Source organism: Drosophila albomicans, chromosome 2L, assembly GCF_009650485.2.
Source record: "Drosophila albomicans strain 15112-1751.03 chromosome 2L, ASM965048v2, whole genome shotgun sequence".
Lineage (NCBI taxonomy): Eukaryota > Metazoa > Arthropoda > Insecta > Diptera > Drosophilidae > Drosophila > Drosophila albomicans.
In genome coordinates this window covers 23,234,872-23,258,207 of record NC_047628.2, presented here as the reverse complement: position 1 = coordinate 23,258,207, position 23,336 = coordinate 23,234,872, and the positions used below count along the sequence as shown (strand labels likewise).

General features: G+C 39.6%; 1 protein-coding gene across 2 annotated transcripts in view; it reads right to left on the bottom strand.

Moving 5' to 3' along the window:
* LOC117565537 (S phase cyclin A-associated protein in the endoplasmic reticulum) overlaps positions 1-23,336 on the bottom strand; it is a 34,290-nt gene that overhangs the window by 5,712 nt on the left and 5,242 nt on the right. For both annotated transcript variants that reach the window (XM_034244681.2, XM_034244682.2), the window contains exons 5-7: positions 23,077-23,334; positions 22,893-23,016; positions 20,667-20,806 (exon numbers count right to left, since the gene is read on the bottom strand). In XM_034244681.2, the coding sequence (XP_034100572.1) occupies positions 20,667-20,806; positions 22,893-23,016; positions 23,077-23,334 (522 nt within the window). The remainder of the gene's footprint in view (positions 1-20,666; positions 20,807-22,892; positions 23,017-23,076; positions 23,335-23,336) is intronic.

Below are 23,336 nucleotides of genomic sequence, written 5' to 3'. Positions count from 1 at the left end.
CAGAACGACATTGAAAACACTGAAGAACTGACGTCTGTCTGTGACATGGCATGCATTGAAGAGCTCACACAAAAAAGAAGGGATGGGATGAAGAGGATAATTCTCACATTATTTTTGTTGTTGTGCAAATATTTCACTCGCATGTTGTGCTTACGTTCAATTAGAGCTTTGTTGATCACAAACACTAAAAATATCAAAATCAAACACAGATACGAAACGAGACGAGACGACGAATCGAAAGGAGCATTAACACTGAGAGAGTTTGAGTCTGGGTCTGAAGTCTGGTCGAGTGGCTTTTGCAATTCGTGATTTATCATAATAAATGGGTAACACAGAATAAACAAATCATCATCAATTACAACAAACCGAGACACAATTGTGTAAAGAGAGCAATCGTTGATTTGCAATCGCCACTCACACTCGCTCATCATATCAAATGAATGGCATACAAATTTATACTATTTAAGTGCAGAATTCATCAAGCAATCGACCCAGAGTATCCTGCTGTGGCGTACGCGTCGTATGAGTGATTGATACGCCATGACAATGTTCGAAAAACGAACGAAAATAATAATGAAGCCAAAAACGTTGCCAAAGCAAACAAATATGGCCGACAACAACAACAACAACGAGAGCTATAAGTTCAGCAAAGGATATATAGCATTTGACCCCTTTTGACACAGACTTTGGGGCCGCTCTACTTCAAGCTGCTGCAACGTGAGTGTGGAGTGTGTGTGCGCATGTGGAGCTCAAATAAAAGCGTCCATTACTCAAACTCACACACACAAACTGTGCGTCGTCCACTTGGACATCGTAGAGGCAAACAAAAGACGCCCGCTGCCCCCCTCTGCTTGTTGCCTGCTACGTGCCTTGGATGCGACTCCCAAAACTCGAATCTGAAGCTGCGATTGCGTTGCGTTGCGATTGGGCTCAACTTTGGGGAGGAAGGGGAATGAACTCCTCTGGCGTTGTCAACTGTAAACATACTTGAGCTTCCTGTTTTGCTATTTGTGCTTGCAACGCTGGCCGCACACTTAACCAGACACACACACACACACAGACACTCTAGCATACACTCGCACTCGAGAGCATCGTCACCCACATGATGTTTGCTTTGGGGTCCACCCCCCCGTCTGTTGCTTGGTCAGTCAACGTTCCATCCGAAAAAGTACTCGGCAAACTCATCAGCACCACAAAAATATCCTTAATAATTTTCTTAAACCAACAAGCACAAAGCTGTGTGAAGGATGCTTTTACCCAGTCAACAGCAGACTCTTTCCCTCTTATTCCTGCTCCACTCCCCCGCTGCTCTCAGCCCTTGGCCTGTCATCGTTTGTCATGTGTCCTCGCCATCTCGCCATCGTCCTCGTGGTCGGCGTGGACATCGCTTGTGCAAAGTATTTAGTTCGCATCGCCGGGGCGCATCAATCCAAACACAAAATGGCCAACGCCGACGACGACGACGAGTATCGGATGTGGCTGAGGTTTCCTTTAACCCCTGCCATCGCCCTCCATCTCTAACTCATGCTTGCTCTATTCCCTTTTGCCTTGGCCACATATTCCGCACATTGCCCGGCTCCCATACCGGCCAGCCACACATAATCGTCACTGCCCGTAAAATAAACAGCAACAGCAACACTAGTGGCAGCAACAGCAGCAGCAGCGACATCAACGATGGCGTCAAAATAAAAATAAAATACGAGCGCAAAACTTGACCAGCAACAGAACGAATATTACATACTCTACATACATTGATAATCATAAAAAGCAAAGTAATTAAAGCATTAAGTATTGAAAAGGAATAATTAAGGGAAGTATTCGTTTTTTAAGGAATTATTAAAGTATGAACTACAAAAGTCAAAGCAAAGGATGAAGCACTAGTTTTTTGATGGAACCTAATGACTGAATTAGATGTGATTTATTCATCATCAATGAATACTTGTTAACCAAAATATAGTTTATATAAAAGGGAGACCTCGAAGTTCTGGTTTCATAAAACTAATTATATTTTTCATTTAGAATTGCAGTTACATATTCTTATCATTATAAAAACTTCATATATTTTCATTTTTAACACATATTTTTTTATATAAAATATATTTTTAGTGTAATCTTGGATGATTTTTGATATAGATTTATAGAAGAGACATTTCCGATTCAAATGTTTATATCCAATAAAAGTAGTTCTGCATCCCAACCCTAGTCTTCCACATTAGAATTACTTTCTTTAACTAAAAGCGAATGGAATCATAATGACAGAGTATATAATAAAATACGAGACCCAGGGCACAGGACATGAGCATTTCGGCCGGGTGTGAAAAGGCATTTGGTGTGCAAAGCTTGAAATAAAATAAAAATAGTGCCGCAAAAGGACGACGTGCAACAGCAACAACAAAAACAACAACAACAGTGGCAGCTACTGCTGTAACAACAACAACGAAATTAACAACCTTGTTAGTTGTGAAAACACGTTCGCTAAATACGCGACAGTCGACGGGCGTTGCCAACAACCCCGCCAGGACCATCAAGGATCTCAAGTGTTGTGCCAGCACGCGTGTGTGTGTGTGTGTGTGTGTGTGTGTGTGTGTGTGTGTGTGTGTGTGTGTTGCAGACAGGCGCAAATATTTTAACAAGTGTCAAATGCACACGCTACTTAACTAAGTTGTTGCTCTCTATTTTATTTCACTCCATTTTTTTACAGTATTTATTTTTTTATTTTTCAGCTGCATTTCTTCACACCGCCAACAAAAAAAAGAGAAGAAAACTCAATTGATTAATAAACAAAACAGCGACACTTGCAATGATTTCACCACCCCGTCTCAATCGAGAGAGAGAGAGAGACAACCCCCCGTTGACCATGTAATTTGGCCATTTGTGTGCATTGATTTCGGCACTTAAGGCGCATAATCATCATCAACGGAAGCTGCAGCATCATCTATACAAGCGTCGTGGCAGCAACAACGACATCAGCGGATTTGTGTTCAACAACAAGCAACACGGATCGCTGCACAACACACAATGAAAAGCGACAGCAGCGGGGCTGAAGCAGGCGCAGGATGTGTTGTCAGTTGTAGGCCAGTTGCATGCCCCGCAGGTCCAATGGCATGCAACCAACGATGCCGCTGTCGCTGCCGATGTCGAGCCGGCTTCAGAGCGCATAAGCAGGATTAAAATCAAAACAGATTTGCGTTGACAATGACAACGGGCAGCAGCAGCAACACAAAAGCAGTGCGAACGATGCAGAGAATGTGAGAGAAAGAGGCAAAAAGGACATGTTAATGTGCGAGGTTAAACAGGCAGCAAGCAACAGAGGCAGCTTGCAGCTTGTAGCAAAGGCGTCCAGTGGCAGGCCGAAACAAGTTGTTGATATGTGAAACGAAACACCTTGCCATCCACTGAAAGGATACAGACGTACACACACACAAGGACTCGTCGGAAAATGTCATTTCAAGTTGATTACGAACAAACTTACACTGCAATATGGTGAGGAGGAGAATGAGCTTAAATCGTTTTCAAATGAGATGAGGACTCTGTTTGCGAGATTTCCGGCCTTTAGCCCCGGGGCCGCTTAACAAGAACCCGGTGCAAGTGGAAACCTTGCAACATATGTCACGACAACTAAGCAAAATGGCAGACGTTGCAGGAATGGGGAAAAATCCAATTTACAATTGAAGCAGAAAATAATTTTGTAGGGAATGAAAAAATTGTCAATTCTTCAAACATACAATTGCCACTGTTTAATGATAAGTTAGTCAAATTGTATTTGTATGAAATATTCCAACATGATCCTTACAACTATGCATGCAAAAATCAAGAGACTCCACACAATTTATAGGTTATATTATAATAACACGAATTTACAAGCAAAAATCCATTTATGGAAGCCATAACTCTATAGCCCTTAAGGATTGCCAAATAACTTTAATTTTTGTAATAAAAGCAAGGATTACAAAAAGCCATTCAAAGATTTACAAAACATTGTGAAATAAAGTTCGAATAAAAAATTGAATTATCCTCGAGTTATCCTGCCCCAAATCAATAGTGTTGGTACTTGCGGTCATGCCAATAAGTTTCCGTTGAAAATGCGCCAGGATATGTCCGAAATAAAGCCTTTTTTCGAATAAGGATATCAGTTTTCTTTAGTCATAACTCGCCTTAGTCCTTAAGGATCTCGATATGAAATGCATTTTTCTAATCATGGCAACCAGGACTATCGATTGGCATTCAAGAATTTCCAGGATCATTGCAAAAATAAATCCAAAATTTTTTCAAGGGGTAGGTATAGAAAAATGTCAAAATTTCAGAAAATCCGCTGTATCTCGGCCATTTGAAGGACGATCGGGATGTCCTTTGGCATAAGGATAGGTCTAGTCAATACAAACAGTTTGACATTTTCAAAAGGACGAATATCCTTCAAGGAACCGAGTTACAAGGACTTTTTCGTATACAAAAAATAGCGTATATCTCGGTTATATCCTGTCCGATCCTTGCGAGTCCTGTGTCAAATGAAAGGTATTTTTAAGGCCTATCATCCTGCCAAAATACATTCCAATCGTCCTTGTAGTTCTTGAGTTATCCTGCAAATTGCAATTTTGGCCATTTTTCTTCGGCCCCCGAACGAAAAAATTACAAGTGGTGGATTCTTAGATGACACCATAATTTTTTAATGCCGATCGATAGAGTTCATCCTTGTGACCCTAGCAATACGTGTCCTTTGCACATGCAGTACAATATGACTGAGATAGGGCATATTTTCGAAAGAGGTCATTCGTTTGTAAGCCAAGGACGATATCTTTTAGGCAGCTTTCCATGTATTATATTATTACCAAAGAGTTTCAGGATATATTTATCAACTTGCCAAATATTTGACGCTACTTTTTTATTTTTTAAATGCATTGATATTCTTAAAAGGCGCACCAATATATCATAATACTACATTTATATTATATCTAAACTACTTTTTATTTAATTGAATATTTCATTCATTGCCTTAGAAAATCATTCGATCGGCAAAGTCAACAAGGGCTCAGTGCAAAGGTGGCAGCTGTAAGCTGTAAGCTGCAAAGCAACCCAAATGCCACAAAACTAGAAAAGGAAATCAAAATAGAAATAGATTCAGAGCGTGCCTGCCTTTGCTGCTACAGCTTCTGATGCGGTGCGCCTAAAACAACATGCAACAAAATTGTAACAAAAGCAAAAAAGGTGTTAAATGAAAACTAAACCAGGCAACGACAGGCAGCCCAAGGAGCAGGAAGGGAGAGAGGGAAGGAAGGGTATACGGTGGAGTTTATTAAAATGCAATTGTGAAATTGTTGTTGCTGGTTGTCAACACTTGATTAAGAGCAGCCGCACCGAAGCGAGTCGCAGCGACAGTTGACAATCGGCACAGTGGCAAGCGGCAAGAGGCATGCGGCATGTGGCACATTGCCTCGAGGGTTGACAGAGGCAGAGGCAGTCACGTCGGCGCAATGACAGCAGACCCTCTCCTGGTTTAAGGGGAATCTGTAGCTGGCGTTGTCGCGTTCCGCTTGGGTGTCATGTCAAAACAATGGAACTTGAGCCGCATTTTTAGGGTTACGGATGCCCCGAGGAGAGTCGAGTCGAGTTGAGTTGAATCTAGTCGGTAGACGGCAGTCGAGTCAGTCTCTCGCTGCTCTGATTGCTCACAAGTGGCTGCAGTCGCTGTGGCAGCAAACAACCCTCTGGGCAAATGCAATTTGAATAAGGCCCATGAAAATATCGTAATTGAAAGTGAAAGGCAAAACCCAATGCCAATGATGATGATGATGTGGCTGTACATGATGATTATGATGATGATGTTCCTCGCTCGCTGGCTGGCTGTCTGTCTGGCTGGCTGCACACCTGGTGACTCTGGGCACAAATGGTAGCCGAGTCCTGACTGCCGAATGCTGTTTACATGGCAGTAAGCAAAACTTTTGGCCATGTTTATGCATTAGACGTGTCAAATATTTTTTGTTACTGCAGTCGCCTGGTATTTTTGTCTGCCCTTTAGGGCCATTAAGTTTCCATACCCCACAAATGGGGCAGCAGCCACCGCAGCAGCGAAAACGACGCACAGCTACTGCAAAATATTCAATTACCACATGAAAGTCGACAAAAAAGGGTCAGTTGAGCTAGAACAGAATTTAAATATTAAAGTTGAACAAGAGAAAGAAAGGATATTAAAAAGAGATGTAAAAGAAAAGAAAAAATAATATTTTAAAAAAAGAATTTAAACTAATTTTGTTAGTTTGAGAAAAGAAAGAAATAGTTAATATATTTTTACGAAACTTTTGAAAGTGATCAACCAATTTCCCACATTAATCTCCCAAAGTAGACAGGGTATTTCATAGCCGCATCGTTAGCAGCTTTAACTGATTTTCTCTGCCAACTCGACCCACTTTTAATGGGTAAACGGCAACGGCAATCCAGAATGTTAGCATGTGCAGTTAAGTAACGGTAACATCAACTATAAACATTATCAGAGCCCCGCACAACTCGGAACACAACCCAACGTCGTCGTCGTTATCATTAACAGCGCGACAACAACGACAACGCGCAACATCATCATTTTATCATCATAATTATTGGGTTTATTAGTGCGTGTAGCGAGAGAGTGAGACAGTGATATAAAATACCAGAGGGAGTCAGGAATAAGGTCACGTATTTGGTAAATCCGTTGGACACAACCAAAAGCCATCCACACACTCGAACAGAACAGAAAAAAGAAGAGAAATGACACCCACAATAAATTTAAGCACAGAGTCACAATGCGACTAAGACAATTCGTCATGTCATAAGGCTCAGTCGAGTTAAGATCTCAATTCTAGCTAATGGAGTTGCCAACGCACAAACGGCAAAAACAACAACAGCAACAACGACAAGCAGAAGAATAAACGCCTTCTTATGAATTTCAATTGGCCCACAAAATGTCCTCGGCACGAAAAAGGGGAACTAAGTGAATCTGTGGTCCGCACTGCAATTGGCAACGGGTGTTTGAATTCATTTATACCAAGGAAAATATCTAAAGAGAGGGTGTATAGCACTTGTGATGAAATAAAGGAGATGTACACTAAAGCTTTTATAAAATAGTAGAAGAAATAAATGTATAGAATGGACAATAAATAATACAAAAATATTGTAAGCAACTAAATAATGTGAGAAACTAAATATTTGTTTAAAGGCCCACACTTTTAGCTCTATTAACTTCAATTTTAGTATAAAAATACTATTATCTCAATAACAAAAAGACACATTATTAAACATTATAAAAAAGTAGAAGAAAAAAAATATAAAATAGACAATAAATACAAAAATATTGTAAGCAACTAATGTGAGAAACTAAATATTTGTTTAAATGCCCTTTTACCTCTATTGAATTCAATTTTAGTATATTAAAAATACCATTATCACAATAACAAAAAGACACGTTGTACTACATTACTTTTGAGTATTAAATTTACACTTTGCGAAAATACAAAAGTCTGTACATAAATTCGCATCTTTAAATGAAAATTTAGATCAAATCAGCATAAATCACTTTCTTCATACTATACAAATAACACCCTCAAACATCCTTTACAGGGTATACCTCAGTCGAACACTTCAGTTAGGACTCAACGTGCGTAAATCTGGCTTGTTGTGTGTGTGTTTGCATTACTAATATGAAACGCCCACCACAACAACAACAACAGCAACAACAATAAGAGGAGTAAGAAGGACGTACGTGCGTCTCCCTAATTCACAGCAAGACGCTCGTGTCCTGCAATGGGTGCATTGCAGGCGAGACGGGCGGTCCTTGGGCATCCTGGGGCGCTAATAACCCACTTACTTATAGTTATCCCTTTGTCCGACTGCTCTTGCTGCTACCGAAGCTATGACAGGCCATCAATTACGAGTATTATGCGATTATTACTTATATAAATGCGCAGAGGGAGGGCGATTTATACAGCGAGTGGAGGGTGAAGCAACAATTGCAATCAAATTGACCACAGCGAAATTTTTTATTTGAAAAATAAAAATGCAGCCAAAGGATCAAAGCATTTCAAGACCATAGCAAAAGTTTTTTAATTGATTTTGTTTTTTTAAGTAAAACATAAAAATTGGACATGGGTTTCGTCAGCTGTCGAGTCAAGAGATTTTCCAATTCGTGTTGTAAATTTCGAATTAAATAAAATAAATGTTGCACAAATCAACGTGAGAAGCGTAACAAAAGAGCGTTGGGAACGGGAAAAACTGAAGAAAGGGCAAGGAAAAGCGCAATCAAAACCAGAAACAGAAACAAAAATAAATACAGAATACAGCTGTGAGAGCAGACGCACCTTGATAAGAGCCAAAAGTGATGTTGATGCTGAAGAGAAGGGAGAAGGGAAGTGAGTGGAGGGGATTGAGAGGGAACGGTGCCAAAGATAAGAGCAACAATATAATTAATTTCGGGTTTTCGCCGTGTCAATTGATGAATGCAAATGCATTTTTACATGCGAATCAAGCAAATTCGGTTAGCGTTCATAATGATTCACAGAGCGTGCAGAGTTGGTTGGAAAGCGAGGGGAGGGGAGGGGAGAAGAAGTCAGCAGCAGCAGCACCGCGGTGGAGCAAAAGAGACAGCGACAGGCGCCACACAGCAGCCACAGCGAATGACCGCAAACCGCAGGCAGCGAAAGCGACAGCAGCAGATGGAAGAGAGCGAACGATAAAAAGAGACAGATAGATGGAAGCCACGCTAGCGAAACCGCAGCGAAAGGATTGCGTGTATGTGTGTGTGTAGTTGTGTGTGTGCGTGGTTGTGTTGGCCTTTTGGGCGCATCATAAATAATGCGGCCAGGTGACACGAGTCCCCAGCGCTTATCAAGCGAAGCGCCATGAATTTAAGCAAAAAGAATGCGAATAAATAAGCAACAAACAACGGCCAAGAGCGATGCGTAAAAAGCCAACAATAATGGAGTTGAGCAATAAATGGATAACGATGCATCCAGAACGTTGACTATATACCAAATACTCTCCACTCGGTGAGTAAGAATCTAAATAGGTTTCCACTATTTTATGACTCTGGCAGAAGCTACTTAATGCCAGATAACTCTCTTAAGTATATTATTATACTGCTCCTTCGATTATTTTCTTTTTACCTTCATTTATTTTGTGCTATATAAATTCATATTTTATTTTATTAACCTTCGAAAATCTTTGCGATTTTAATTTCAATTGTTTTAAATTTGATGTTAAATTGTTTCACTACTTCAAAAACTAAATCTTGTATTCATTTTTGCAGATTTTGTTAAATTTCATGTTTAATTGTTGTATGACTTTAAGAAAATTCCTTTCCAACATCATTTTATTTAGTTGTATGAATCTTAATAAGTTATTCATCTTGGTAAATTGTTTCAGATTTTAATCGTTGCATCTTTAAGAAAATTCCCTATCGAATGAATTTCTTTTGAAAATATTTAGAAACAATATAAATCAAAATGACTTTAAAATGTTTATACTTGCTAGGCATGGTAAAAAGATTATTTACTTTTAAATTCAGCAAATTATTTATATCAAAACAATTATTTTGCAGGAATTATTATATTAACTGTGAAGATTAACTTTACATTAAGATTACGCGAAAATGGACTTCTATATGTATGAATAATAATCCCGTAAAGTGAAAAACTAAAGCTCCCCGTTTCGGTCAATATGACTTAATAGCGCATCAAATTCTGATTACTTTATAATTTATTGAAATGTCAACCCCATCCAAGCACACACACACACACACACACCAACACAACCCCTTTGACTTAGCATGGAGATTAGGGGTTAAGCCCCTAAATACGCATATGCTGAAGAGTTGATATATTAATGAAGGGTTATTTATATGACAATTATTTGTTATTGACTTATTGCCGAACGCCACGCCCCCTACCCCCCTTGCTCGCCCTGTAACGTTGGAAGTGAAATGCAAATAAATTTGCGACAGTTGCCTCTCAATTGCCACCCCTCACTTAATATTTTAAAGCGCTGCGCCTCATTAAACGCTACAGAAAAAAACGAAAAAAAAAGGAAATCTGTAAAAAGACATTGGCAGGAGCAGGAGGAGGAAGAGGCCAAGGACATGAATGTGGTGGCCATTACCACGCCCATTAATGCAAATTAAACGCAATGCGGACATATGCCTAAAAACTGCGCAATGAATGAGTGAATGGATGAGTGAATGAATGACTGCTTCTGCTTCTCTTCGGCAGGCGGATGTCACAGCGCATTATCATTCATAAATCAAAACATGGAAATTGCTGAGGCACATGCACATGACTCTCTTTCGTTCGCTTCAGTTTCAGCTTCGTCTGAGGGGTTGACTGGTTTTTCAATTTTCCGCCCTTACCCTCAACACACACACAGTCTAATAAACATGTACAACGAACAAAAAATTTATGAATAAATTAAGACATTTGCCGTAAATGAGCAATGCTTCGCTTTCTGTTTGTGTTGCCAGCTATTAAATTCGCATTAAAGTGTGGATAACAGGGGAAGAAGTGCAAAGGGGATAGGGGATGGAGGGCAAGGGAGAACTTCTAGTCAAGTAGCTGCTAAAAATCACATTGCTCAATTTCAAGCGAAATCCGTGCGCGAAAAAAATGCAAATGAAATGTGAGCTCAGCATGTTGTGCTGTCACACATGCGATCATCATCATCATAATACTATATGCGGTAGGCCGAAAAAACTAAAACAAGTAAACAAAATAAAATAAAAATTAAAAGAAAATAAAAAATACGGATGTGGCAATCACACACACACACACACAACAGACAACACACAACAAATCGCTGTCGAGCGCTTTTCAATGAAAATTCATCAGCATCAGCAGCGTCTCAGACTCGACATCAACATGTCATCGACGACGACGACGACGACGTCGACGTCAGTCTAGAACGTAGAACGTAAAAAGAGTTCCAGGGAGATCTTAATATTTTTTTCTTTTTTTTGGGGTTCAACTAAAGTCTGGACGCTTGTTTTCTTAGTAAGAAACGCCACCCAAAGCGTTTTCCATTTGCCTCAAGGAAAAACTGAACGGGGTAAACGTTTTTACCATATATATTTTGACAGACAGTTGGCAGCAGAGATGTCGGGAGAAATAAAGGGAAGACGAGAGGAGAGAAGAGGGGCTGCAGTGCGTCTTCAATTACCGAGCAGCAGCAGAAGCAGCAGCGTTGAAAATAAAATTTCAGCAGCGGATTTTGCCATATGGGAAATGTCACTTGGCTAAAGCAAAAGTACGGCCAAGTTGCAGACAAAGGAGGGGAAGAAGCAGCAAGCAGCAGACGTCGAAAGGAGACACAGCTGTACAGGCGCAGAGAGGAAGGGAGGAGATGCGAGGTGATGTTGGTGGGGGTGACAAAACGGAGTTCTGCCTACCGCACGACAACAGCGAGAAATCAACGTCACCAAATGGACAACACACGTGGGGCCGCAATAATGCTGATGATAATAATGAAGTTGTTGCTACTGCTTCTGCTGCTGCTGATGATGATGATGTTGTTGATGAGGATGACGGCAATGGGGCCGTTAAAAAGCCAGCGCCAAATAGCTGCGAAAAGTAAAGCCGCTCGTAAAACTCAAACGAGGCGAGGCAGCAAAAACATGGCGCCAAATAACCGCAAACATAACGGCAACCACAACAACAACAACAACAGCAGCTCAGGATCACCACATCGTTGGCGACGTTTGCCGCCATTTTGTAAAAGAAAAGTGCATATAATAATATAAAGCAACAACAACTACAACAACAGTAGCAACCACAACCATAGCTACACATAAGGAATCATGGCGAAAACAGCATTAAAACAGGTCGGAAAAAAAGATAGAGCAAGGCGAACAATCAAATATACTACAATTGAGCAACAAAGAACTGTTAAAATACCATATATATGAGAACTGTTATAATATAAGAACCAGAAAACATATTGCTGCTAAATATTATAGATAAATTACTATTTAAAAATAGTGTTAACTGGAGTCTGAGAAAAGGTTTTCCCAGGTGAATGGAACTTTTATATATTCTGTTTTCTGTTGTGGAATAATGTGATTCTTACAGAACATTTCAATGAGAATTATTATAAATAGCAAAAAAGATTTTTCAATAAATTAGATTCTCTAGAGAATACCATATTTTAATAAAAATTAATATGAATATCAATAACTGAAATCTAATTATGAATCAAACAAAATAATTCTTTTTTATAGAATTACTATTTTAAGATATGAAAGTTAAAATCCCTTTTTAAAACTGAATGCTTTAATACAATTAGTAGCACATTTTAAGTTCTCTACCTTGCTGCAGTAAAGTACACAACAAAGTTGACATACCCTTTCACACAGAAAGAGCACAAATAGACGTGCTAGCTGGGGAGGACAGTAAGGGAGCTAGAAATGATGGTTTGAGCGCTGAAATGGGCGCCTGTGATTTGGCTTTTGTGAAAAGTGGAAAGTGGAAAATGGCGAATATGTCGCCGAGCATCGTAAAAAATTATGCCCAACGTAAGGCTGGCTCAGTCCGCAAAGCAACTGCTGTGTGGCAGAAGAGAAAAAGTAGCAGCGAGGAGCGAGGAGAGGAGAGGAACATTTCAGAGTCATACGAGTATGACTCTATAAAAGAGAATGGGGAAAATGGTAGCGAACTCAATGCTATGGTCAAATGGCGTTCTTATGGCACTTTAGTGGCAAAATCAAATTAGAATTTATGTTAAGTTGGCAATCATAAATGGCGCCCAACGTGCGGAGGGGGAGGGATAGCATTCGATGGCCATAAGCATTGATGGAGGCAAAAGATTATGGACTGGAACTTACGAGACCTCCAAGATGGATTACAATGCAAAGATTTTTAGTTTTTGTCATAAATTTTAACAGCATTTTTTTTTTTGTGGGCGAGGAGGAACACTACACATCCACATTTTTAGGCGCATTGGATTAGTGGCTTGTAATGTGCGCCATCTGTCGGCCACTTGAGGGCATTACTCACGCCACATTTGGCGCATTCAAGTGCTTAGCGTGTTAATTTGCACCAGCAGAACAGGGGTTGACTGCACAGAACAAAGCAAGGAGTGAAGAGACGGGGTTGCTAAGTCCGCCCTTGGGCGAATACTGAAGATAACCACTGTGCTAAGCCCTCACAATTGCCGTTTGATTGACTGATGCGCTCGCTCGCTGGTCGCGCACTAAAACTCTTCATAGATAATGTGCTTGTTTGGATATGCTGACACAGAACAACAGGGCGGAGAATGAATGACTGCGAGATACCCTAGACTGCTTTAGATGTAATTTTTAATAACTGTTTATTATGAATAATGCAACCTTTAGCTAAAACTGCACTTTCTATTGATGAAAAAGCTAAGAATTATTAAATAGGATTGCATTATAAATAGTCGGAATGATCTGTTCCTTGAAACAAGCGGACAGACGAGCAAACGGACAGATAACTAATGCTAAAGCTAAGAATTAATAATTAGGATTGTATTACAGATCTTAACAATAATAGTCTAAAAGTTTTGCTCCCTGAAACAAGCGGACAGACGGGCAGACGGACAGATAACTAATGCTAAAGCTAAGAATTAATAATTAGGATTGTATTACAGATCTTAACAATAATAGTCTAAAAGTTTTGCTCCCTGAAACAAGCGGACAGTCGGGCAGACGGACAGATAACTAATGCTAAAGCTAAGAATTATAAATTAGGATTGTATTACGAATCTTAACTTTAAAGCCTGAATGATCGGAGCATTAAAACAAGCGGACAGACGGCTGGACGAAAGGATTTTAGTCTAAGCGGTCTCTACAATCAAAGTACAGCACAGACGGATAGACCGATTGACACAAAACAAGGAATCAAATAGGTTATCAGCGCACGTCTGCTCTATGAATACAGGGTAGAATAATGGCACAGCATAGACTGCTGTTGAGGGTGCAACAAGAAGAGCAACGACTCATCCTCATCCTCAGCTGAGTGCCTGACGAGCATTAAATTAACTGTAACTGGCACTGAGGCTGCACTTTACACATTTTACATATGTCACCTAAGATCTGCCTGGCCTACTTGGTGGGTGGTTGGTTCGGTTCGCTGGTTGGTTTTGGTTAATATTCCCTCGAGTGGTAAAAATAAAAAGAAGAAAAAAAAATAAAGCTGAGTGAACAACAACAGGCAACAAGCAAAAATCAAAGCGCTTGCACTCAAAAGATCTGAAACTCCGCACGGACTCTACGTAATTCAATAGCCCAAAAGCCGACTTCCATTCCACTCCCTTCCCCGCTACCTCGGCCCGTTCGTTACCTTTGACATGCGGCGCTGGACAGGCACTCATCAAACTTTTGACATGCAACTGTACATTCAAGGGGAGGAGGGGGAGAAGAAAAGCAGGCGGCACTATCATCACTGATAGACAAGGGCAGCCGGAGGAGGAGGAGGAGGAAGAGGGGTTCAAGAGAGCATTCGAGAATGCTGCTGCGCCTTTTTGCATGCAAAATGTCAGCGCATATGTCAGACTTTTGCATATAACCCCTTTTCCTATCCCCTTCCCCGTTCAGTTCAACCTTGCACACTTCCATCGAGGGGTGATTGTTGCATTTCCAGCGGGAAATAAACATCACATCATATTTAAATATCCGCACATATTGCGGCCATAAAGCAAACAATTTCAATGATGTTATAATAATCTAATCAAATGTTTCCTAAGGGTGCCTTCAATTTGATATACATATCACAATTATTTCAGTTTGATTGCCTATGAAACTATATTATATTTAATAACTCGATTTGATTCAACTACAACTATAAGTGTAGAAATGCTCTTTAGTCATTTAATTTTCTATTCTATACTTCATGATTAGTATTGAAATTTATAAAATATTAAAAAAGAAAAATGTGTTTATGGCTTCAGCTGTATTGTCTATATTCTTACTACAACAACAAAATAATAATATGAGATTATAATAATATAAGATTACTATAATTTTATATAAATTTATTCTTATAAATTATATTAAAAGTACTTCTCAGACAATTTAATAAAAATTATACTTTTTTTCTCCTAACAACTAAATTAGAGAAAAATACTTTTGAATAAGCATCGACAACTTCAACGATCTTTAACAACTCTTCTTCTCTTTGATCGTAAGAGTTGCTTAGTAGACTCTCGCATTTTCAGGATTCCATTTTTTGCTTTTGTATTTTGCCAACTTTTGGCTGTTTTTGCTGACCTACGTCCATATATGTCCAAATGCATTTTGATGCAAATCTGAAGCTAACTTCTTTGAGCTGTTCTCTCTCTAACTCTCTCTCTCTCTGGCCCTTTCTCTCTATCTATTTCTCGTATAGTGTTCGCATTCTCTGTGTTGGGCTGTGATGTCTCTGTAACTGTAATTGATGCTGACTTTTTGACAGTTTGAATGTCGAAAATGAACAGATGAAGCGTACCCGGGGAGGAATGCACTGCAGTTGAGAGTTGAGGGTGTACACAGGAGTCGGGAAGAGAGACGAATGAAGAGGGAAGGGTGCTGCCCTTACTGCTGTTGTTAACTGTCGGCTACTGTTACAAAGATGACAACTCTGATTAGTTTTGTGACAGTTTCGTGATTTGAATTCAATTATATTGTAACATGCAGATTCTGCAGGAGATGCAATTTAACCGAGGAGATTTCATTACGAATAGACCCGCAAAATATGAGCAGTGCATGGACAAAAGCTGAGTGCTACAGCAGTGTAAAAGACTGCAGAAATATGAGCATTACTTGGACAAAAGCTGACTGCTACAAGAGGGTAACTTAGGCCTTGCCTATCGACTGCAAAGGCTGTGACAGAAGGCAGGATCAATAAACACGCCGTTAAGAGTCAATATTTTGATTTAGAACGACGTCGCGGCATCAGCGGCAGGGGAAACAAAAGGACGAAAAATAAATACACATCGCGCACTAAGCAAATAGAAAACTTTCTCGCTGCCGCCAACAAGGACAATAGCGATTGGGGGACGGGGGCAGTGGATTGAGAGGGAGGGAGGAGGGGTATCAGCCTAAGAAGTGTTCAATGCCTGCGCCCATTGTCAAAAATAATCAACAAAAAAATGAAATCGGATATTAAATGCACAACAAACAGCAGCAACAACAATTCTAGCAAGAAAGCAAGCAGAAACGAACAAAGGCGAACGCTTGAAATGAATACGACAGGACGACAACACTGCAGCAGGAGCAGCAGCAGCAGCAGAAGGGCAATGATTACACTGAACAAAATCTGTAAAGTTCGAATCCAAAATTTATATTGGACAAACCCAAAGGTTAATCGAATTTATCAAACAATTTCATTAAAAAGGTTGCACTTAAATATCAAATGAAGAATATTATTAGAAAAATGTATAAAGAACAAAATAAAAGTTGATTTGCAAAAATAATAATAAGTAAAGCTCAAAATTTGTTTTAAAATGAAGACTTGAAACGAATTGTAAAATAACTACAAAATTAAATGGAAATGAATGAAAAACAAAAACTGAATAATATTTGCAGAATTTGGAGCGAAAATTCATTCCATATGATCTTTAGATTTACATTACATATTACAAAATAAATCATCAGCTAAAACACAATATAGATGCAAGTTATTTGATCAACAATGGAAATAAATAAAAAACTGAACAAAATTTGAAGAGTTTAGAGAAAAAATTCTTTCAATATGATCTTTAGATTACCATTACACATTACAAAATAAATCATCAGCTATATAATAATAATATTGATGAAAGTTATCTGATCAACATATTGAAAAATATTTGTAGTATACCCCCAAATTTTTCAGTGTAACAGTTGCGGTAGTGAGGTATCGTTGGTGGCATGGGTAGGAACAGGGACAGCGTCAGGGAGCGGCCGTGTGTGTGTGTGTGTGTGTGTGTGTGTGTGTGTGTGTGGTGGCAACTAAATAGTTGCACTAATATGTCCATGACGTTGGCAAATGGTAAAATAAAACCCACAGCACGTGTGTGAGCGAGAATGTGTGTGTGGAGAGAACGTCGTTTTGGAGTCTGAGTTTCTGGGTTCAAATGGGGTCTGAGCTGCTGTTGCTGTTGCTGCTAGGAGCCGCTTGTAATTGAGGCAAAGTTAAGGACGGGACGAAACTGTAAAGTGCATGAGAAGTTGCCAATGAGACTGAGCCGGGGAAAGGACAGATGAGGGGAGAGAGAGATGGGGTCCCAACTGGCAGGCAGAGGCAGGCGCAACTCCAAATGGCCATTCGATATGGTTACTTAAAGGGTAATTAAATTAACTGCACAACAGCAGGAGAGAGACGTTCACAGGAGTCGACTCAGCGTGTTGTCCTCTTGTTGATAACCCAAACAAAAGGACACGCGGCGCAAAAGTTGAAGCAGAAGCTGTAGCTGAAACTGAATCAGCAACAGAAACAGATACAGACAGAGAATCACAGAGTTCGCTTCTCACTTCAACTCTTCTGGTTACCACTTTTCGCTGTATGCATATTTCATTATGACAGCAAGTAGCAAGAGGAAGGGGGGGTTGATTGTCCTACAGGGGGTTGCTATGGGCGGAGGATGTGGCTGCTGCTGTTGCTGTTGCTGCCGTTACGGATGCGGATGCGGATGCTCAAAAAGAGAAAGAGGAAGCTCTGCTGTTTCGTGTGCGCCTTATCGCGTGTCAAATCATCGTTATGATTGCCTTTACCTACTTTCGCTCTCCTCTGCTCTATTTTTTGAGCATTTGTTTAGGCAGACAACGCCTTGAAATTGATGATCAGACGATGATTAAAATGTATTTGCTTTTTTATGCTAGTTGCGGGAGTTGGGAGCGAAAACTGAACGAGGGGTTGATCTGCCTAATGATTATGTTGATTAATTATGAATCAATTACATTGTAATAAAAAAGGTAGAACACTAACAACACTCACACACTCACACGCTGCTGGAAAGTGTATTTGAGAAATCAAATTTGATACGGTTCAAGGGTAAATAATTGTCAGGATTGGGGGGCGGGAAACTTTGATGAGGGCACCGAGAAGTTAAGCCAGGTTAAAACAGGATACGAATGAGAATACTTGGTCATAAATTTAAAAGGTTCAAATTGAGTAGAAATACAATGTGTATTTTAAGCAATAAATCAAGAATACTTCAAAGTCAAAGAAGGCACTCAAGGATTCTTTAATTTGTTGATACAAGAAATTTTTAAAGAAATCCATATAACCATATATATTTTAAATCAACATTTTTAAAAGAAAAATAGATTTTAGTACTCAAAAAAATATGTATTAATTTGCCCATTTGCAGTTTTTTAAATATGCCAAATGAAAACCTCTTTCATATTTATAAAATATGAATTTCCAAACATCAACTTCAAACTGTCAACAAATATTTCAGCATATTTCAGTTCAATGCAGTTGAAATAAATTTATCAAAAATATAAAATGTTATAAAAATAAATATTTCTATTTCGTATATTGAATTTAAAACTCGACTGCATTTAGTGAAAAATACATTCATTGAATTCAATTCAATTAAATTTAGAAAATGGATGCTCGTCATATTTTTGCTAAATTCGTTTGACATGAAAATAGAATACGCAAAAACCTGGTTAGAATATGTGAAAAGCTGGAAAAATAGCACAGCAAAGAACACCAACAACAAATCTGGCAAAAAGGACGAAGAAATGTGGCCAAAATATCAAATCCAGTAGGTGGAAGATTAGCATGCTGATGACGCAGCTAAATCCCAGAGTGGGCGACTGGGTCACACACAAACACACACACATACATATAAAGAGAAACCAAATTATTTTTATGCATTAATTATTAAAGTTTAAGCAAAGTCAAAGTAAATTGAAGCAGCAAAAAATTGGAAAGAAAACTTTGCACAAATTGAAATCAAATTTGAGTTACATTTCTACACCCGAAAAGGGACATTCGCTGCTTCCCCCCTCCAACTCCTCCTTTACTCCTTTCTTTGGCAATTAAAAGTAAACAAAAATTAAATTATGCAGCTGGAAAAAAGCAAGTAAAGAAAGGAAAACTGCACGTAGATTGGCTGGCTAGAGGAGCAGCAGTTGGTCTCCTAAATGCTTCAATTGAATTACGAAGCAACCAGAAGAAAATCGTGAAAATAGATGAAATGGGAGGAGGTACTGAAGGCGGAGAGCGGAGGGTTGGCTTCCCATTCAAGTGCGGCGAATTGAATTTCTCTTTTGCTTTTTGTACACTTTTTTCGCCAAAATGGAGCAACGTATTGTGTTGAGCGCAAAGAGGGGGAGAGGAGGAAATTATAGTCAAAGAAATTTGATTTTGCAGTAAATGGTAAGCAGATAGAAGAAGCAGCGACAGAAGAGAATAGAAAACACAACGCTTTGTAATTGAATTGAGCGCCGAAAAGCGCGCTACACTAAAAAGTGAAAAAAATAGAAGGCGAGCAACAAGAACAACAACGTACAACTACAATAGCAACGCACTCGCCAGAGAGCTGAAGAGAGAGAGAGAGAGAAAACACAATGGCGGCGGTTGCTAATAAAATAAACGAAAAGCTTTTGTAAGCAAATTGAAAACATAAACAAACGAAAATTGATCAACAAAAAGAACTAGAAAAACGACGAAGCAGCAGCAGCAACGAGGGGGGTAAAAGAAGCAGAGTGCGGGCGGACGGACGGTGCACACAAAGGATAAACAAAATGTTTTCAGTAGCGTGCCGCAGCAAAACAAAAGCCAGCTAAAATGACAACAAGAAAACCAGCAAATGGTCGAAAAAAAAAACGAAAATAACAAAAACGTTAGCTGGGAAAAATGCATAATAACAAAGTTCTTTTTTTAGTTGTAACAATGAAAAGAGAACACACAAAAACTTGCACACACACACACATACAACAGTCGCGTACACACAAAATATACAAATGTATGTGAAATTCAATTTGTATGAAAATAAACAAAATGGCGACTGCGGAGGCTTCTCTGCCTGTATTCGTATATGTGTGTGTGTGTTTGTCTGTTTGGGTAATAACAACAAAAATTCGATTAAAACTTTTGCACTGCCCAAAATATCGCTCACACATACATACACACAAAACTTCTACAGCACGAAGCGAGAGCACAAATTAAAGAAAAACATTAAAGTTGTTGCCCCAAAAATTAAAGCAACAACAATGCCTTCAAGTTGCAGCATCAGCAGCAGCGGCAACTGTAAAACGGCGCAGTCATAAAAACGTAGAGGCGAAAAGTTAGCGAGCGAGTGTTGAAAGCGCCCCAGCAAACAACAATAACAATAATAATAATAATAGGAAGAGCAACAACAATGGCGCTGCACTTGCTCAAACAAGAAAGAGTGCACAGTTTGACAGCCACTACCGCATCGTAAACAGCCTTGGCTGCCTGACAGTTTGACAGTCACTGCACCATGCAGTCGTCACACAATTGCGCACATACAGTACATACATACGCGAGTACAGACTAGTTGTCGCACTCGCACAATATTGACACGCCCCTGCACAGCACTAACGCTGGCTCACTCTAGCACACACGCTGCAGTGTGAGTCACGCATATTCGAATTGGGTTTTCGAACTCAAGCACATTTCCCCTCCATGCTGCTTGAGTTTGTGTATGTGTGTGCAGTGTAAACTTGTAGTTGTTGTAGGTAGTAGTAAATTTCTTGTTGTTGTACTCACTTTATCATGTCCGGTAGGCGTTCCGGGACTTTAGGGTGGGTGTTTTTCTTGACATAGCTCGATGATAGCGCCTCGGTGCATGCCAGCATTAGCTCCGTGGATAACTCGACCGGATGTTGTGGTGATTTTTCTTCGGGTAACTGCAAAATAGGGAGACGACAACGGCAACAAATTGTGAACGAAAGCAAACAGCAAAAAGCTCAGAAAACAAAAAACGAATCAAAAGTCAAAACGTGTCAATGGACTTTCGAGTTGTTGGTATTGTTGTTGTTGCTGCTGCTTCTGCTTTAGTTGCAGCACAATTGTTGCATGCTTTGCGGCGTTAAGCGACATTTTTCGTGTGTGTTCAAATTAATTATAAAAGTTAACAGCAGCAACAACAATAACAACATGAACAACAAATGCGCTGAGCATTCACATCAATCAAAATGTTAATTGATGTTTTTTACGCGACGCGTTCTTTATCTCTCCTTCTGCTGCCTCTGCTTCTTTCTCCTCTTCTTCTTGATTACATGACAAGCGGCGTGCGCGCTGATCCATCAGCCAAAGTAAGCGATGAGTATTAAGTGGAGAGAGGGGGCAGGGGATATGTAGACAAAGCACGGCAATAAACACGAGCCAAGGTAACAACAACAACGACGAAAGTGCGACCGACGCCGTAGTAAAAATATATTTTATAGAATAAAAAACAACAACAATGATAACGATGAAGAACAATGAAAAAGCTGTTGACAAGAATATGCGTCCAAAGGATACCCTGCAAAAAGAGAGCTTGTAATATTGCTCACACACTCTCTACAGTTAAAACCGCTTGCCAAACAGAGATAACACTAACAATGCAATTTACAGCTATATCGCTGCGCTGCTTTTCTTTGCTGTGCGATAAAAGCTAGCTGCTATAAAGTATTTGCTCTACATACCAATGGCTGATCTTTGCTGATTGCTACGCAAATGTTGTGACATGCTTTAAAACTAAACGCTTATTACAGAATTAAGCTGCCTGCTACAAAGCTAACCTGTTAGTCATTAGCACCCATTTTGCAAATTGGACTACAGGGTATAAAAATAAGAGTGGCTTTTTACGCATTTTAACGATTGATTTAACAGCAGGCCGCAAACACATATACAATAAACATTTATGTGCATAAATGTAAATAAAAGCATAAAAAAGCACACGCAAAACTTGACAGCCAAATGCTGACAAATTGTGGATACCAAACACATTGAGCAGAGCAGGGAGGTGGGGATTGAAAAACGGGCAATCGGAAGAGAGGCGGCGGCTAGTTACAGACGAATTTATAGGCCAAGCGTCAAAGAGGACGCCACGGCCAGTAAATAAAATTCGAATAAAAATGCCACACAAAAGAAAAGCAAGGCAGAAGGCAAAAAATAAAAATAAATAAATAAAATGAATACCAACAAAAGCGTCAAAGAAATGGCAAATAAACAAGCGAGCAAAATACGAGAACAATAAACTTTAAAACTTGCCAAGTTGAAGAGAATAGCTGTTTACACAGAAGTGACTGAGTATGCGACTTTTAAATACCCTAACATTCGAAATTGAATGATAAGTAAGTTGAGGTAGTAGTAAAATTCAGATACTCATTGTTGGCTTTTAAATTAATAACTATCGATTACAGGAAATATTTACGAAATAATAAACTAGAAAAAAATGACTTTTTAACGAATTATCTTTAATATCTAATATTCTTACCTCATTTTCAACAAATAATAATAATACTTCAAAATTTCAGAGCATATCATTTTTTGAATTCATAAAATTATTTATATTGAATATTAAAATAAATATAAAATCAATCTTGAAACGTTTTCCTCTTTTTTCTTCAACAAATATTTAAAAAAGTTTGAACCTAAAACACTAATATCCCTAATCTCAAAGTTCAAACTTAATACAATACCCTACAATCGGCTCGCATACTTTTAATAGGTATATCACATAAAAAGAATGAGCAAAGCAGGGCCGCCAAGTGTTAAGTGGATAAGAGGCAGGACACGCAGGGCAGCAGAAGGAGAGCAGAGGAAGCACAAGGCAATGGCCAAAAGCGCGAGCCAAGTTTAAAGCGAGCGACGCAATTGGGGAATTACGATTTGGATGCGTTCCATGGCAACACAAAGAGGCGACAGATTGGCGACATTTTTATGGCAACACTTGCGAAAAAGTTAAGTTCGCGCAACGTCGAGGGAGCAATCGCGAATGGGACTCACCTGAAAACTCTTGGAGATGGCATCGAAGAGTGTGGCAATGGAGTTGCCAAGCAGCGCATGACGAGCAATCTGTGGACAAACAGAGCACGCATTGCGATACAATTGCACAGCCAGAGTGAGGGATCTGAAAACGGGAAAGTCATTTAAGCGAAGGTCTTAAAACAACATCCAAGTTCTCTCTTACTTCTTTGAGATCTCAGTGTTCTCCTCTAGTCCCTTGCTAATCACATGAGTGGCCAGCACACCGAGTCCATCCATGTGCAGGAACGTTTGAAAGTCACAGGTCTGAGCCTTTGGTATGAGACGCAGCAGGTTGCCCAAGGTGCGATCCAATCCCTGAGCACCGCCGCCCTTGACAACCAGATTCAGTAGCTTCGGCACGCTGCTGTCGCGCTTTAAATGCGGAGGTAGTGCCTCCAAAGTGGCCAAATACTCGCTGGCACT